General features: G+C 40.6%; 1 protein-coding gene across 2 annotated transcripts in view; it reads right to left on the bottom strand.

The window, feature by feature from the left end:
• The window catches only part of efl1 (elongation factor like GTPase 1), an 81289-nt gene extending 66386 nt beyond the window's left edge, over positions 1 to 14903 (bottom strand). Inside the window, exons 1-12 of one of the 2 annotated variants that reach the window (XM_041933627.1) lie at positions 14883 to 14903; positions 14258 to 14357; positions 13690 to 13757; positions 13506 to 13590; positions 12655 to 12788; positions 11508 to 11645; positions 11090 to 11304; positions 10172 to 10295; positions 6553 to 6632; positions 6053 to 6189; positions 5793 to 5915; positions 3873 to 3972 (exon numbers count right to left, since the gene is read on the bottom strand). In XM_041933627.1, the coding sequence (XP_041789561.1) occupies positions 3873 to 3972; positions 5793 to 5915; positions 6053 to 6189; positions 6553 to 6632; positions 10172 to 10295; positions 11090 to 11304; positions 11508 to 11645; positions 12655 to 12788; positions 13506 to 13590; positions 13690 to 13757; positions 14258 to 14348 (1295 nt within the window). In that variant the 5' untranslated portion in view covers positions 14349 to 14357; positions 14883 to 14903. Of the gene's footprint in view, positions 1 to 3872; positions 3973 to 5792; positions 5916 to 6052; positions 6190 to 6552; positions 6633 to 10171; positions 10296 to 11089; positions 11305 to 11507; positions 11646 to 12654; positions 12789 to 13505; positions 13591 to 13689; positions 13758 to 14257; positions 14358 to 14738; positions 14811 to 14882 lie in introns of those variants that run through there. The other variant, XM_041933619.1, reaches the window with a different exon arrangement.
• Between the last annotated feature and the right edge of the window lie 893 nt (positions 14904 to 15796).

The following is a 15796-nucleotide window of genomic DNA, read 5'->3' as shown; positions in this document are numbered from 1 at the left end:
CCATACATTTCTCATGGATGACAGGGCAGAAACACCATAGGTTTCCTCTGACTGATGTTACCAATCCTCCAAAAGCAACCCCCTCCATTCACAAACATGTGTTACAAAGCACTTCATCTTTTATTACAATGAGGTGAACAAAAAGTCTTCAAGAGCTGTATCACTAAATTATTTCTATTCCATTCCTGTGTGCTGGGAGGCAGCAGGAAGTCAGCTGGAACTCCAACGCTCATGCTCCATGGGCACAAAACCACAGACGCCAAAGGAGGGCTGGAGAAGGCTGAAAAGCAGTCCCAGTAAGCATCTTTCATTGCAACGAATAAGGTGCCATCTTCGAACAGTGGATCCGGCTCCCTTAACACTATATCTATAGAAATTATTAACATTTCAGAGGTGCTCACTCTGTGTTTTTAAACTAAGCTGTCTCTATACAATCTGTCTTCTGGTTTGCTGCTTGATTGTGTGTCACTTTTGCACTTGTTATAATGGAGCCCCAACAAATATATAACTGATTCCATCATTCAACAATGTTAGTTTAATAAACAAACCGCAGTGTAAAAAGTAAAAGACATGTACTCATATGAAGCATTAGCCGTGTGCAAACCCACATTTCTCACCACATTTCCAATAGTCCCTGTGCTGACATGGCAATGAGCGTGTCTACATGTGTTCAGGCAGGGGTTGGTCTGGGACGTGATGAGTGTGTGACATCTGTGATGAGATCAAGAGTATACTACGTGGCTAACTATCTTACCTGAGAATATAACACACTGATTACCAGCTTTCTCAGCTAGCCACTTTTCAGCTTCAGCACAGTTTAGATCACTCTATAGTGCACAATGAGGTGGAGAGAAGACAATGAGCTCTCTCTGGCCCATTACTAGCTCACACATGTGCTCCACAGGTCAGGCTGTTAAACCAACACCAGGACCAACACTGTAATGGCTCTCAGCATCAATCCCAGTCTCCTGTACGCATCTGCTTTCAATGAAAAATGGCAATACTCCACTCTTTGCTATAACATGTCATCCTGGCCTTTGAAGTGAGGACAGCTTTGCTATTCATCTCATTGGAGGAAGTAGCAGGCCATGTCTCCAAGCCTCATAAAGGGCTCAAAAACAGAATCTGTGACACCGGGCTTAGATTAATGTTCCAGACACTGACAAAAGGAGCTATGTGATGTTTGAATGCATTCAGATCCTGAAGCAAGACATGCAGGCCAGACCATATCCAACTATTTCTGACTGTGGGTGAGTTAGAGGTTGTGGTCTACCCCTCACATCACCCCCACGAAGGATATGAAAAAAGAAAAAAAGAAACTCCTAGAGTAAAAAGAGAAAGTGGTGGTAAAGGTGCACCAAATTACACCAATACTGGGAACAGATGGTAGACTGAAAATGCAGACTTTGACAGACATGCCATGACTTGATTTTTGCCTCCTTGAGCACAAGTTTCTTCGTGTGATTTTAACAAAAGAATAAAACACTTGATTCCTTCATTGTTTGTTGCTATTCACTTTTTCACATTGGCACATAAACATAATGCAACATAAACATTTTGATAACAATCCATTAAATTTGTTTACTTAAAGAATAACTTTCATTTTTTACAACCTGGACCTTATTTCTAGCATTAAATACGACCATTTAGACACCCCGACAACTTTGGTGGCATTTGGAGTCGTTTTGAAGAAATTAGAGGAGGAGCGGCGCGTATATTTAATGCTACAAATAAGGTCCAGGTTGTAAAAAATGAAAGTTATCCTTTAAGAACTATAACCAAGCTCTGTACCAAGCGGAACATTTTACAATTAAAATCCTAACTTACCAGTGCCTCTATATGCTTCCTTCAGGCCAAACTATACCAAATAATAAAGCAGCCTTTCACAAATATGTGGATGATATGCAAATCTTTATTTCACTTACACTGGGTGACTGTTGGATCTTTGTGCAACTGAATAGCACAAATCAGAGGATGAAGCTAAATTCCCTCCAACTAATTACAGATAAGGCCGAGTTGTCTTGGGAGCCCAGAAAGACAGACAGAATGTCTGCTTTCACACTAACTCCCTGTCTCTCATAACAAAGAGTCAAGCCAGGATCTCAGTGTTATCTTGGACTCTAAATTCAATTTCAATCGTCACATCAAATTGGTCACTTCATCTGCTTACTACACTCTAAAAATATCTGCAAGAATCAGAGGAGTGATGTCCAAGCAAGACCTAGAAAAGCTTACCCACTCCTTCATTTCCCGTAGGTTTCATTACTGTAATGGTCTTTTTACAGGGCTTTTAAAAAAGCTTCAAAATGCTGCTGCCAGAGTCCTGATGGAAACTAGAAAGTATGACCACATTATACCAGTTGTAAAATCCTTACACTGGCGACCAGTCACCCAGTGAATGGACTTCAAGATCCTGCTGCTCAGCTACAACTTACTCTGTCGCTCTGGGCCCAAATATGATTAGCTTGCGCCATCTGAACCCTCAGACCACTTGGACGATTGGTTGTCCTGAGAGTTGGAACTAAACATGGTGAAGTAGCATTTTGTCATCATGCAACACAGACCTGGAATAACCTCCTGGCTGCTATTAGACAAGCCCACAGTCTGACCGGTTTTTAGGCCAAAGCTTGAAAATAGTCTTCACTTTGTCTTTATTTATATGTTTATTCAAATTGAAATTAATTGTAGATCTAAATACGGGAGTATTTGCTGTGCTCTTTCATCTTTTATTCTCATTTGTTTGAAAGTGCACTTGCATACTTTTTAAATTCTTCATCTTTTGTTTGGCTAACCTTTATGTTTGCACTTTTCAAATTGTAAATCTCTCACCTCTGCTGTCCTTTTATTACCTTGTAAAGCACAATGAATTATCCTGATGTGTGACAGGTGCTATGAGGATAAAGTTGCCTTGTCTTGCCTTGCCAGAAACATATGATGCAGTTTCTAGGAAAGCTACCATGAAGTTTGACACAAAACAAGGTACAGCTAATCTGCAGTTTCCTTGGTACAATGCTGATCATTTGGTGCAAGCCACAGTTTGTTTAAAATTTTTTACCAGTATATATCTTGAGGAGACTAATTCTCAACTTTGGGAACACATATCTGTCTGTGCAGGTTCCATTTGCTGAAGAAGACTGTCTGGTACAGGAAAGCTCCAAGAAAAGCTGAGTAAATGAGCATGGGTTCAGAATATTTGCCCGAGAATTTGATGTCAATATGCCAACATTGTTCTGTGTGACCACCAGCTGATTAGAACTGCTGATTACACAGACTAGGAGCATATCATGAAAAAGCAGCAGCATGCAGTTGATGCGGCTGCTGCGTTGTTTCCAGGTTTGTGAGGCTCGTACTGGATCTGTGTACCAGTTACAAGCAGGTAAGCAGGTAAGCATGCAAGTAAGTGAAAATGATGAAAGTGTTCATTTTTTGGGGAGGTGACATGTCAGGAAGTCGGACGGTGGCGTACTCTGACGAGCTGATGAGCATTGATATGCTGCCTGTGTATGAAAACAATGGTTGTTGATGTTGTGATGTGCATCATAGGCTGCTATGCTTTGCCCTGGATAATCTCCAGCTCAGAGACAGATACCTCACAACCTGAACAAATAAAACCAAAGCTATGTACACTGACAGGGGGAAGTGAGAAGGTGAGTTTTTTCTGGAATTTGTGTGAAACAACTCTTTCTGTGTGTACTACTGCTACAGCAGTGATCTGACAGAGATGGCAAAACACTGTTAGCTTAAAGAATCAGTGGTGGTGCTGTTAGTGGTGTGTATGTGCAGCCATGAGGCAGAAGGACACATCAACACTGCAGCACCATCTACTGACCATAGATAGACACACACACACACACACACACACACACACTTACCTCTGTCTGTTCTGAGGCAAGGCCTTGGTGTCAATGGCAAACATCTTGGACACAAAGACGATGGCCGGAGCGATTCCCCCAATCGAGCACTGGAGGAATGCTGGAAAACAATCAAGAGGAGGAAAAAGAACACCTGAAAACACTACACAAGAGCCAGACAGGTCCCAGCAAATGGTACACATTTTAGATGACACACAAAACCCACAGACTCTGACATATACAATAAGAAATAAAGAGCATTGTGTAGAATATCTTACAACAATCAGGGGGCCATATCCTAAACATATTCTAAATTATCATCAGCCAACTGATCCAAGTTACAACAACCCACACAAACGATATAGTCCTCAAAGAATATCAAATGTTAACATTTTAACATTGCACTTTTAAAACTGCACCATGCATCTGAGACCTTTTTATACTGTAGGTCTGGACTAGTTATACTGTCTGTTAAATATTTTTCTAATTGCTGGTTAATTAATGAATTCTCTGTTGATCTGTTCACTGTTATCCAGAAACGTAAAGCACTTTGTAAAGTCTGTTTCAAATGAGCAGTACAGATTAATCATTGACCATCCTTCTAATATTTAACAATGAAGACTGAGATATCGCTGTGATGATGGTGTACAGGTGGTTTGGGTGCAACTAATAGCCACCACTGTGTGTAATAACAGCTGCAGGGGAATGACACATTTTTAGTACTAACACTAACTGTTTCTTTCACTGGTTAAGGTAAGTGAGTAAATAATCACTAATTATTGATTCATTATATATGTAATTATTATCAAATACCAAACACCAAATATTCATATGTAATATTCAACCTTACTGTTATTAGCAACATTCTTAATTATAATATCTAATTGTTAATCATTATTAAATTATAATTGTCTTCAATCATTTATGCTGGATAGTTTTGAACCTTTTAGTATTCAGATCCAGAAGCTTGTAAAAAATAAGGTGTGTCAGGTTTAATAGGGACCATTTAATGTATCAGATACAGATTTACTCAACACTACTTATCATCTGCTGCTATGTAAAGACAAGCATCAGATTGAACTCAGTGTCTGCAGATACACAATACTGAGGGGTCAGGGGCAAAAACATTCATATTACATAATGTAAAGCAACCACAGGTACACTTTCAGCAAGACTCAAACACTAAAAATATCAAAAATATTGTCAAATAAAAAATGAAGGCGGTCTTGTTCATGAAAAACAATGTAACTAGTGCTGGTCTCAGATCACAGGTGGATCTGGAACACCGGACTGCGTGCCAGTATTACACTGCTATGCTAAAAGAGAGGGATATGACAATGTGGTCATTTTTGAGGGAGAGTTTTTCCGTATCCAAATTGAGAGTCAAAGGGTAAAGGGTGTCGTTTCATAGAGCCCCATGAGGCAGAGTGCAAAGACTTTGGGCTATAGAAATAAAATTGACTGTTAAAATAGAATTTATATGCTAGAATTGCTAGTACAGTACAGTACAGTAATCCATGTTTGCCAACATGTCCAGTTCACACAGGAGTGCAGAGAGAGAAAGCTGTGAATGAATCAGCTTTTGACAGCCCTGCTGCCCTTTCTGAATGTCATGCAGAGTTTGGGTGGTTATGAGGTTATTAATGACCTGAATCTCTGTTTCTTGTGTCTGTTCATCTTTACACCCCTGTGTAGCAAGCTACTCTTGCCAGTTGGTTCGGTCAGCTAGTTCCACCATGTAGTTACAGTTGGTGCAACCTGCTGCAGACGTGACTGGTTATAAAATGCTGTTATTAAAGGGGAATTCCAAAAAGCAGATAAATATTCTTCACAACTGGTCTACTGACCTCTATATGTCAAATGGTTGGAGGTCCCCTTAAATTCAATGCTACAGATGCAGTGTGTGTGTGTGTGTGTGTGTGTGTGTGTGTGTGTGTATACCTCTTTTGAGTTCCTGAGTTTGTTCGGGTAACGAATCAAACCGTCGCGCTCCGACACTCATCAGTTTCTCCACCCTCTCTGCCGTCATGTCTAATGGACTGGGAAGCTTCTCACACACCATTGCTACAGTGTGTGTTAAGAAAACTAAACATTATATGCACAAACATCCCCAAAATGCTCACCTGAGGCAGCCAAACACGTCAGGTCGTGTTCCACACACTTTTAGCTGAAAACAGATAAAGACACAAGACAAAGGATACAAAGGACAGCCTGGGACACAGGTAACCACTGGCTGCAGATGGCAGAAAGGAGGACTTTGGGGTCGGAGTGACGAGAGTCTCTGGCCATCACCTTTACTCCAAGTGATGTCACCACCTTCTCCACCTTCTCCTTGTCTCTAGTCACAGAAATACAATACACATCTTTAGCATGTGAAAGCAACACATTCTGACATGTAGCTGTTCCATTCCAGCTATTTTGGTCACTAAGTCAGTTATTGCAGCCATTATTGGTGGCCAAGTACAACACGCAGTCTTCTTCTTACATCAGAGTTCAAATCTAACACATCCTTTGGTCTGATGTCAGTCCAGTCTGCTGCTGCTAATGAGAATTAATTTGTTCCCTGTTACCTGTTGATACCTGTAAAGTAAATGTTTAACTTCTGTGTGATTTGATGTGTGTGTGTGTGTGTGTGTGTGTGTGTGTGTGTGTGTGTGTGTGTGTGTGTGTGTGTGTTTCCAGCGTAGTATCCATCACCCACCTCCTCGTGACAACAGCGTCATATAAACTCCAAATGTTGTCCAGCACAAGCTGCACAAACAGTTGCTTCTTTCCTTTGGCCTGCAGCACAGAGAGAAACAAAGACACACCTCAGAATGAATGTAAGAGATAAGGAAAGAAGAAAGAGCTCGACCTGCCTTCAGTCAATAACCTACAACCACAAATGACTGTTATTAGATAAAGTACCTGCTCTTTCAGGAATTCCATAAGGGTATTTTATCTTAATTTAACATCAGAATGACAATTTGAGCTAATATTTTCTCCATATGGCCCACCCTTACTGGAAAACAGCATGTTTGCTCCTCTGGATGTTGCTATGTGAACTGGCTGAATAATAAACACGCTGACCAACTCATTTGTCGAGTTTCAGTGTGGCAAACCTTCGGACATTCAGTGGGATGTGCCTCTCTTATGCTCTGCCAGAACCTTAATGCCCCCCATCCCTTTAGCCTTTATTCAAAAAGGTTTTGCATTGAAGCTTCACATAACAAACACTTTGTTGCTTATGTTTTTACATTTACATCATTAAAATGCGAAGAGTTTTTTTTCACACAGTTGTATTTCTGCCAGTGTTGGAAAACACTTCTATCACTGACTCACACCAACGCTTCCAACTGAATCCCCAACAAATGTCATGTTTCCATTCCTTAATGCAGGATGACAGACCCTGGTTAGTCAATGAAAGGAAAACTCTGGGAGGCATTTGTGTTTGCAAGCCAACAAATAATTTACCTAAAGAAAACCTTTTGAAAAAAGGAATGAAATATGAAAACACGTTTAGTTTGCCTGGCTAGTTTGGCAGACTCTTTTTTTTTTTGGACCTGAAAATATGGACAACAGAAGGAACTGGACATGTTGGCAAACATGGATTACTGTACTGTACTGTAATGGCTCACATGATAAACCCAGTACAAAGTATATTTCCACACCACTGATTCCATCCATGCAGTAACAGAGACACACCATGCTATTCAGCTGCTCTGATCTTTTCTTTTTGACAAAGACGGAAGTAGATGATAAAGAAACAAATACTGTTTTCATTCATTTATTCCAACTGCTTCTACTTTGTTTTCATTTAATCACTGTTAAATTGCAGTCTTTGAAATCCACCCGTTCTGCACAAGTGTTTCAAATGAAATGCCAACAGGGGAAAGGAGGAATTATGCCTTTGAAATCACTGAAAGGTTTCTGATGTGAAATATCTGTGCAGGAAAGAGCCAGAGTCTGGCTGAGTGGACTGAAAAAACGTGCATGACATGACTCTGTTGTCGTGGCCACACCTGAAGAAGATCATGCTGTGGAATATATCAGGACTTCATCAGGAAAACAGGTGTACATGAATTAAGTTTGTATCAACAGCAAACAGCACTGACAGCAAATTAAAACATGAGCAGATCAGAAATCTAAAATGTGATACCACATAGCCCCAGTTAGTTGTTCTTCAATTCGTCATCACCAACAATACATGCAGCCAAATGATGGAAGCACCTATATTCTCCTGACTGCACAAGAACAAATGCCAGGAGCCAAATACTGAAAGTATAAGAACTGATGAGGGAACTAGAAGACATATTTTTCTCTGAACCTCCCACGCAAACACACAAATATACAAACAGTTCAAAGGGTCAACCTGCACAACCCATTTCCATCCTGTGAGTGTGCTTCTCTGTAAAAAGCCTCTCTGATTCGTTCATGCCAGTGAATGGGCGAGTGAGCTGGAATAAGAGGTCAGCCTCTCCATCCCTCTGTTGCCTCCTCTGCTCTCTCCTGACAGCAGCAGTGCTGGCCACACAGAAACGCACTAAACCACTCACCTTTCAATATCTGAGTGATGAGCAACAGATGAGCACACAGAGGAAGCACAGGTCCTTCATTGCTCTGGTCAGTGATCGTTTAAAATCGAATGGCTTGAGAACAATCACATGTGACAGCAGGAATGACTGGATACCTATCGCTGGCTACTACAAGCCATGGCTTATCCAATAATATATAATGAGAAACTGTTTAGACAATGGACTGGGGGTTAACGAGGGATCAAACATGATTAGAATCATGTTTCCGATCTGGTTTGAGCTGTTTTGTTACATCATGCTTTAGGCTTGTGTTTAGCATGTTGCTAGTAGGACATGCAGTGTTCAGCAGGTAAAGAGAAAACTGATGGTGGCAAACCGCAGTAATGTATGAAATAAAGTAAAAACTTGCTAAAGGGGAATTCCTCAGAATCTCCAGTGAATTGGAGATGCTCTCTACTCTTACCCTAACTTCCTGATGATATTATTTTGCAAAGCACATCCAGAGCAACAGAAGATCTAGCTATTTTGTAGAAGCTAAGTTGTTCTCCCTATGACTAGTTGACTGATTTTGATATGAGAAATCAGTAGATCTCTCTCTTAACTGGATAGCCTGGTATAAGATACTTGTGTCTCAATTCTTTCTTCCATCACTAAAATATAACAGTCGGTTAGGTTTAGTTCAAGTCTCAAATCTCACACATGAGGATGAGCTCAGTGAGGTCAGTTTGAAGCGAGTGCAGACCAGGTCTCTCCTGCGGTGCAGAGTAGGCCTCATGTTAGCTCGACTGAGTGGGCAGCAGTATGTTAGTGTGCAGGCAGAGTCCATTAGCATCTAACAGACCTATACTCCACATTCATTTCAGTTCTAAATGAGAGACAGGAGGAGATACACACTGAGCGGTACAGGCAGACCTCCTGCACTGAGTGGAGGGTGAGAGCTCAGACACACATGTATGAATACCAATCAGCATTTCCATTTGCTGGTGTATCGAGACATGAAGTTCTGGCCTGATTACAACAGGGCTATTAATAAGGGTGTTTTTTCAATATCGTTATACATAGTATGGCAAATGTGCACAAACACTTTAAAAATAATCCAACTGAAAGAAACTAACTGCAATGTGTTACATAAGACCAAAGCCTTCAAATGTGAACAATGACTGAAAATAAAAGAAGCAAAAATTATGGATGTCAACCACCATAAAACTCAACAGAAGACAACTTCATTGGTCATCAATACACATTTCTCATCTTCGTGCATTTTTCGACAACAAATTTGACAGTGAAGTAAACTACAGTGAGAGATGTCCCTGAAAAGTGGCTACTTTGGCGTTCCATCGCCCAGAAAGGTACGTCAAACCAAACATGTGCAGAAGCAAAGTCTTTTCTCTGAGAAGTGGCACACAGGTGTGCCGCGGCTTGAAGCTAACAAGGAGTGCACTGAAGTGTGTGGCAAGATGTGTCCTTCACATTCACAGCAGACAAAACAGGTGTGTTTTATACAGGCCCAAAGAATTTCAATCATCTAAGTAATTAGAAAACAACAAATGAGCTGTTATTTACTTGACAAATCTGGCTCAGTGAGGTATCGTGCCTCTTGAAATGGATCAACAGCCCTGTTTCTGTCTCAATCACAACCCAAGTATCAGCAGTTAATGCCTCTAGTATTTGGTGTACCGCAGATTTATTTCTTTAACTGTTTCATTGGCAGATAAAAAGTGTGTCAAACACACAGCATAGGAGATAGTAATGTGGGAGAAACACATTTTAGACATTTAGACATTGAATTACTCACAGCTACATTACCTGAGCTCCTCTCATGATCTTCTTTGCCTTTGCATTGAGGTAGAAATCTCCCCACAGAGTTTTGAGTAGCACCTCTGCCTTAATACCCATTCTCTGGCTATAGATGTGGGCAAACTGCTGGATGCTACAAAACACAAAATCAAACTCTTAGTCTTCCACTCACTGACCACAGAAAAGCATGGTCTTTATTGCAAACCATGCTACAGCGTTTGGCTATATTTTTAAAACTGGGCCCATTGAGTCTTGGGTTCAGAGGCGAAGAAGACTCAGCTGTCTCCATTGGGACTTCATTTGTTTATTTATAGCAGAGAGTGATCACAAGGCCACGGCTACCCTCAGAACTAGGTCTTCATGTCCTCATTATTGACTGCCATACACCAAACTACCAGGACAGCAAGGACACTTTAGGTCACTGTGTTTGAATGTAGAATGAATGTTATGAAGTCACAATTACAAGTAATGAAAGCTTAGGAAGAAGTATTTCGCATAAGAATGAGTTCTTTAGAGGTAACAAACAGGCTGGAGTTTGTGCTGGTCTCATCACGTTGAGGGTCATACGGTGTCACATGTGTTAAATCTAAGTTGATAGCACCATCTAGTGGAAATTTAAAATATATAGTCAGGTCAATCTACCAGCAGTGAGTGAGAACACTGGAACTGGTTTTGGTTATTGATGAAGTTACTTGGTGTTTCTGGACCATATAAAGCCATTATGAGGCCCCGGGGCAAAATAAAGTGGGGGCCCATACTGACACCCCAACAAGAACTCCTGTTCTGGAACACTAACCCTCTCCAGGTTTGCTGTGTCAGCTGGTTTGAGCTGTTTTCTTTAAATTCTTATCTCAAATCCAAATCTCTACAACTGAGCCCCGACCTGCCACACCGCAGCACTGAGGTCATCAATGTAACTAGCCTCACCTGAAACCCCATCCATCTATGGCGCTGGCGAAGACAACGTTTCCTTGGTCAGGAGAAAAGTAGAGGTGGGAGTCGTCAGCCTCCTCCAGCCCAGCACTCCAGTCGTACACCTGATTTCCACTCGACGTCTCGCTGTCTTCCTCCTCTTCCTTTTCTTTCTCTGCTCGCTCCTCCAGCACTTTGGATGTGAACAAAGTCCCTGTTACAGCGTTCACCTACAAGGAAGAACACACACACCAGCGCTTTGTTACAGTCGTCTACAAAACATTACTAAGATTTTTCACGTTTCATATGAACTGATAACGCAGCTTCACTGAAGATTTCTTTGTGGCGCAACATTACAGCTGAAAGTATAACAGACGACCTGTGGTAAATATACTGATTGCAGTCTGTGTCAGATGAGAGCTGGGCCCCTCACCTGTTCCAGGATCTTCTGCAGGTGGGTGTAAGCTTCCTGAGAGGTGAGCTTCAGCTCCACGATGAGTCGGTCTATCTTATTGATGACCAAAACAGGCCTGATGTTCTCCAGCCACGCCTGACGCAACACAGCTTGGGTCTATATGTAATACACACATTAAAAAAAAGAAAAGAAAAATCACATTTCACATCAGTACCAGCAACTATACTGCATTTCTATCCCCAAGGGCATAAATATGATACAGTTGTAAGAACTGAGCTTTTACACTGCTGATCACAAACGTATGTAATTCCTATATTTAATACACTAAGTTTTTTCATGTAGAACATAGATCTGACATATTTCTGTAAAAACAATGATAAAAGATCGATTCTATAAACATTTGAAATATTTTTTAAGGGATAAAATAACTTTGGATAAAGATGCAAAATTCCAGGAGCTGTAGAACAAAGCATTACCTCCTGTAGCTGAAATGTCAGTTAAAGACGAAAGAAATCAATACATGAGGAGGTTTCAAGTGGTTGAATTCTATTCTGCTGATGGAAACGTTTGAACTAATATTGGCTCAAAGGTATTTGTACTGTAATTTATTTTAATGTCTGCTACTTTGCAGAATACAAAATTAAATCAACTAATAAATGATGATGTATTATCATAGGTTAGGCTACCAGGCTTTATATAAAGTATTCAAAATTAGCTCCACGTTTACCTGCAACATTAAAATCATTTAATAATCCAATAACATATATGGTTCTGAAATGGGCCGCTCTGTATAATCAGTACTTTTACTTAAGGTACTTCAATATTTTGATACTATAATACTATTGTATTTTTATTAAAAACTTTAAATACAGGATGCAGGAGTGCTATAATTCCTACACTGTTCTTCTGAAGTTCATGATAACAAATGAATCAAATCAAATCTGCCAGTAAGCATCATCGTAACCTCACAGTCACTGTTACATTTCAAATATTAAATCAAATCCAATGTGTTGGAGTACTGAGACAAAAAGTTATATTATATATTTAAAGTCTGTAAACTCAGTATGTCCACAGGAAAGAATGTAGATCTGCAGTAAATAAGATGTCTCTTGTTTACAGAGAAACAGCTTACAGAATGAAACACTGAGTCAACAGTTATAATTACCTGGGGACACACTCCCTCCACAGCATCAACAACAACAATGGCACCGTCACACAGCCTGACAGCAGTGGAAACTTCAGAGGAGAAGTCGACGTGACCAGGAGAATCGATCAGATTTAGTAAGTACTCCTGATCTCCTGAGGAGGCACGAGGACACACACAAACACTATTTAGAGTCTTCTCCTCAAAAACCCCTTCTATAGACTGCAGAGAATGCATCAGCTTTTCATTTACAGTGAAGTCAAACTTTTACTACCTTTAATTGTAATATTTTAATGCTATACGACTCAGCGCATTGTAGCTTGAGACCACTACATGGTTATAACTGTGATCTTTCACTTTAGGTTGAGCAGGATGAAAGCAGAGTTATCAACAATGGATCACACTGAGTGGTAGTATACAGTAATAATAAAGGGTCTCACCCACAAGGCAACTCTGAAATACAAAAAATTATATATTTATCTAATATTTAAAAATTTCTCCAGACAATAACATTTTTTGTGCAATAAAATAAACTAAAACAGTGCACTGCCACATCTTTCTGGATGGTCCCCGAACACAACAAGCACGTATTATGTTATTGTGACAGTCACCACGACACGCATCATGGCGACCTGTCACTTTGCAAGAGAAACGGACAAACGAAGTTTGCTGAGGTAAGAGGCAAGGCAGTGTTTCCAAGTTAGTTTGTGGGGGCACGCTCACAGTGGTTAATAAGGCTCATTACAGGAAATAACAGCAGATCATCACAGAATTAGTCCTGCAATGTGTTGAACGCCATGGAGCGACAGCTTGTAACGGTAAGAAATGTTCAAGTATGGATTTCATGTCAGGACTAACCGAAGCGGCCTTACCATGTCTATAATGCAGAGAGATGGCACTGGACTTCATGGTGATTCCTCTGATCTGTTCATCCTCTCTGCTGTCCAGATACCTCAGCTGGTAGATCAATACATCACAAAATGACAAAACAACTACAACTGCAACATGTTCAGGTCATCGAGCATGACTGTCAAAATCCAGAACAAACTCACTTACCTTCCCAGCCAGTCGACTTGATATGATACCATTACTGGCCACTAAGCAGTCAGCAAGAGTAGTTTTGCCTGCAAAGAAGCAGGTGGTTCAAAGTGATTTCTCGACCTTCCATCTTCCAGCTTTACTTTCGCCTGGACATTTTATCTAACACCAAATCTGCTTTATTTCCTCAGTCACCTTTGATCAGTCTTCAAAAGTAAATACTTGCTGCTTTTCTCTCTATCATTTTACACTAAATACCTGTGAGCCCAACCCTACATCTAACCAAATTGATCCAAATTTTAAATATATCTAAATAACAGCAATTAATATGTAGGGCTTTTGTTTGTTTTTTGTTTTGTCATAGCATGTCATAGCATTATGTTTGTATGTCAAGCAACAGCTACTTATACGCACTTACAAGATGAAGCTGGTACAGTTAGATAACACTCAGTGGTTGCTGCTGTAAGACCTGGCGACTGACAGCTGAAGTTATGAACGTCGACGCCATCATGTGTGAGTAAAGAACAGCGAACAATCGGCGCTCGTCGCTGCGATGAGAGTGAAGAAAGTGAGCGTGTCCACTCACCATGATCAACATGTGCAAGAATGCACAGGTTTCTGATGTTGGCAGGGTTTCTCTGCAGTGCAATGATCTTATCCAGGCTAGTGAGTCCCATGGCAGGCACCTAAAACAAGTGACAGCACTAAACATACCGCTGGTAGTTTAGCGTAACCTGCATTAAACTGCTAACTCGTGATAATACAGGACGGTGGTTATAGAATGATAGCGCTGTGACATAGTCGACAAAACACTACATTAACTAACGTTACAGTGCAACCTTTGCTTGCTTACTGGCTAATGTTGTAGCTAACACCGGCAGTACAGTGTAGTTGGACAGTACAGTCTGAACAGTGAGTGATTTCAAAACGTAAAGTTTGGTAATTGAAGTACAATAAATACAAACTATGGAACTAGACTGGACACGAGGTGCTAACACCAATTTGTCTGTGAATTCTAACAGGTGATATCTGCTAACACTGTGGCTAGCTTAATCCAAACTACTCACAAATAGAATAACAAGACCTCGTCTGGTTTCTGAAGTCTCCACACAACAACACAATCACAAGCTACGCTGCCGTGTCAAGTTAAATACGATAGAATCGTGAGAATAAGCGCATATTTTGAAGACATGTGGACAGTATCAACTCACGTTGTTTTCCCGGAAGTTTATATGGCACGTTGACCATGCCTATTGCCTACATTGGTGCTGCGTTCAAGTACATGTTACAAACGACGTTAATTTGCCTTTTCATTTTTTTAGCTTGCTCTTGCAAGGTACAGTTAAATGACACATTCATGATTCATTCATTAAATGAAAATTAAAACAGATTTTTGATACTGTAAATATTGCAACATCATAGCAATAATTCGATTCAGTATCACAAAGAGTTCAAGACTGTCTTCAATTAACAAGTCAGTTAAAGTACGCATGCAGCTTTTATGTGGCCTTGAATGCAGCACATCGCTCAGTGACATGACGTCATAGACGATCACCTTATACAGCATCTTTGGGGACGGTTGCTAGGTAACAGATGGAAGAACATATTTGAATGGCCGTGGAAGGTTAATTGAACTATTTTAAGATATAGTTTAATAAGGATCTCTGTGATGTTGATGTTTGATACCATATATAGCCCCAGGCAGCACAGAGCGGGACAGGAAGAGACTAAACAAGATGGTCAGGAGGGCCAGCTCTGTCCTGGGCTGCCCACTGGACTCTGTGGAGGAGTTGGGTGGGAGGAGGCTGTTGGCCAAGCTCACAGCCATCATGGACAACAGCTCTCACCCACTGCACCGGACTGTAGAGGAGCTGAGCAGCTCTCTTAGTGGCCGACTGAGGCACCCTCAGTGCAGGAAGGAGCACTACCACCGGTCCTTCATTTCCACCGCTGTCAGACTGTACAACTCTACTGTATAGTTATTATGTGCAATAACCTCTAATACCTGGAATCAATATCACTTTATCAACCACATCTATCTCCTCTGTGATTGTAAACATCTATAATCAACTTTGCTTGCACTAGAAAGTATTTTTATACTCTTTGCCATAGTTATATTATATTA

The sequence above is a fragment of the Chelmon rostratus genome, chromosome 1 (genome assembly GCF_017976325.1).
Source record: "Chelmon rostratus isolate fCheRos1 chromosome 1, fCheRos1.pri, whole genome shotgun sequence".
In the NCBI taxonomy this organism is placed as follows: Eukaryota; Metazoa; Chordata; class Actinopteri; order Chaetodontiformes; family Chaetodontidae; genus Chelmon; species Chelmon rostratus.
Note: the sequence above shows the minus strand (reverse complement) of the source record. Positions and strands in the feature narration are given on the sequence as shown.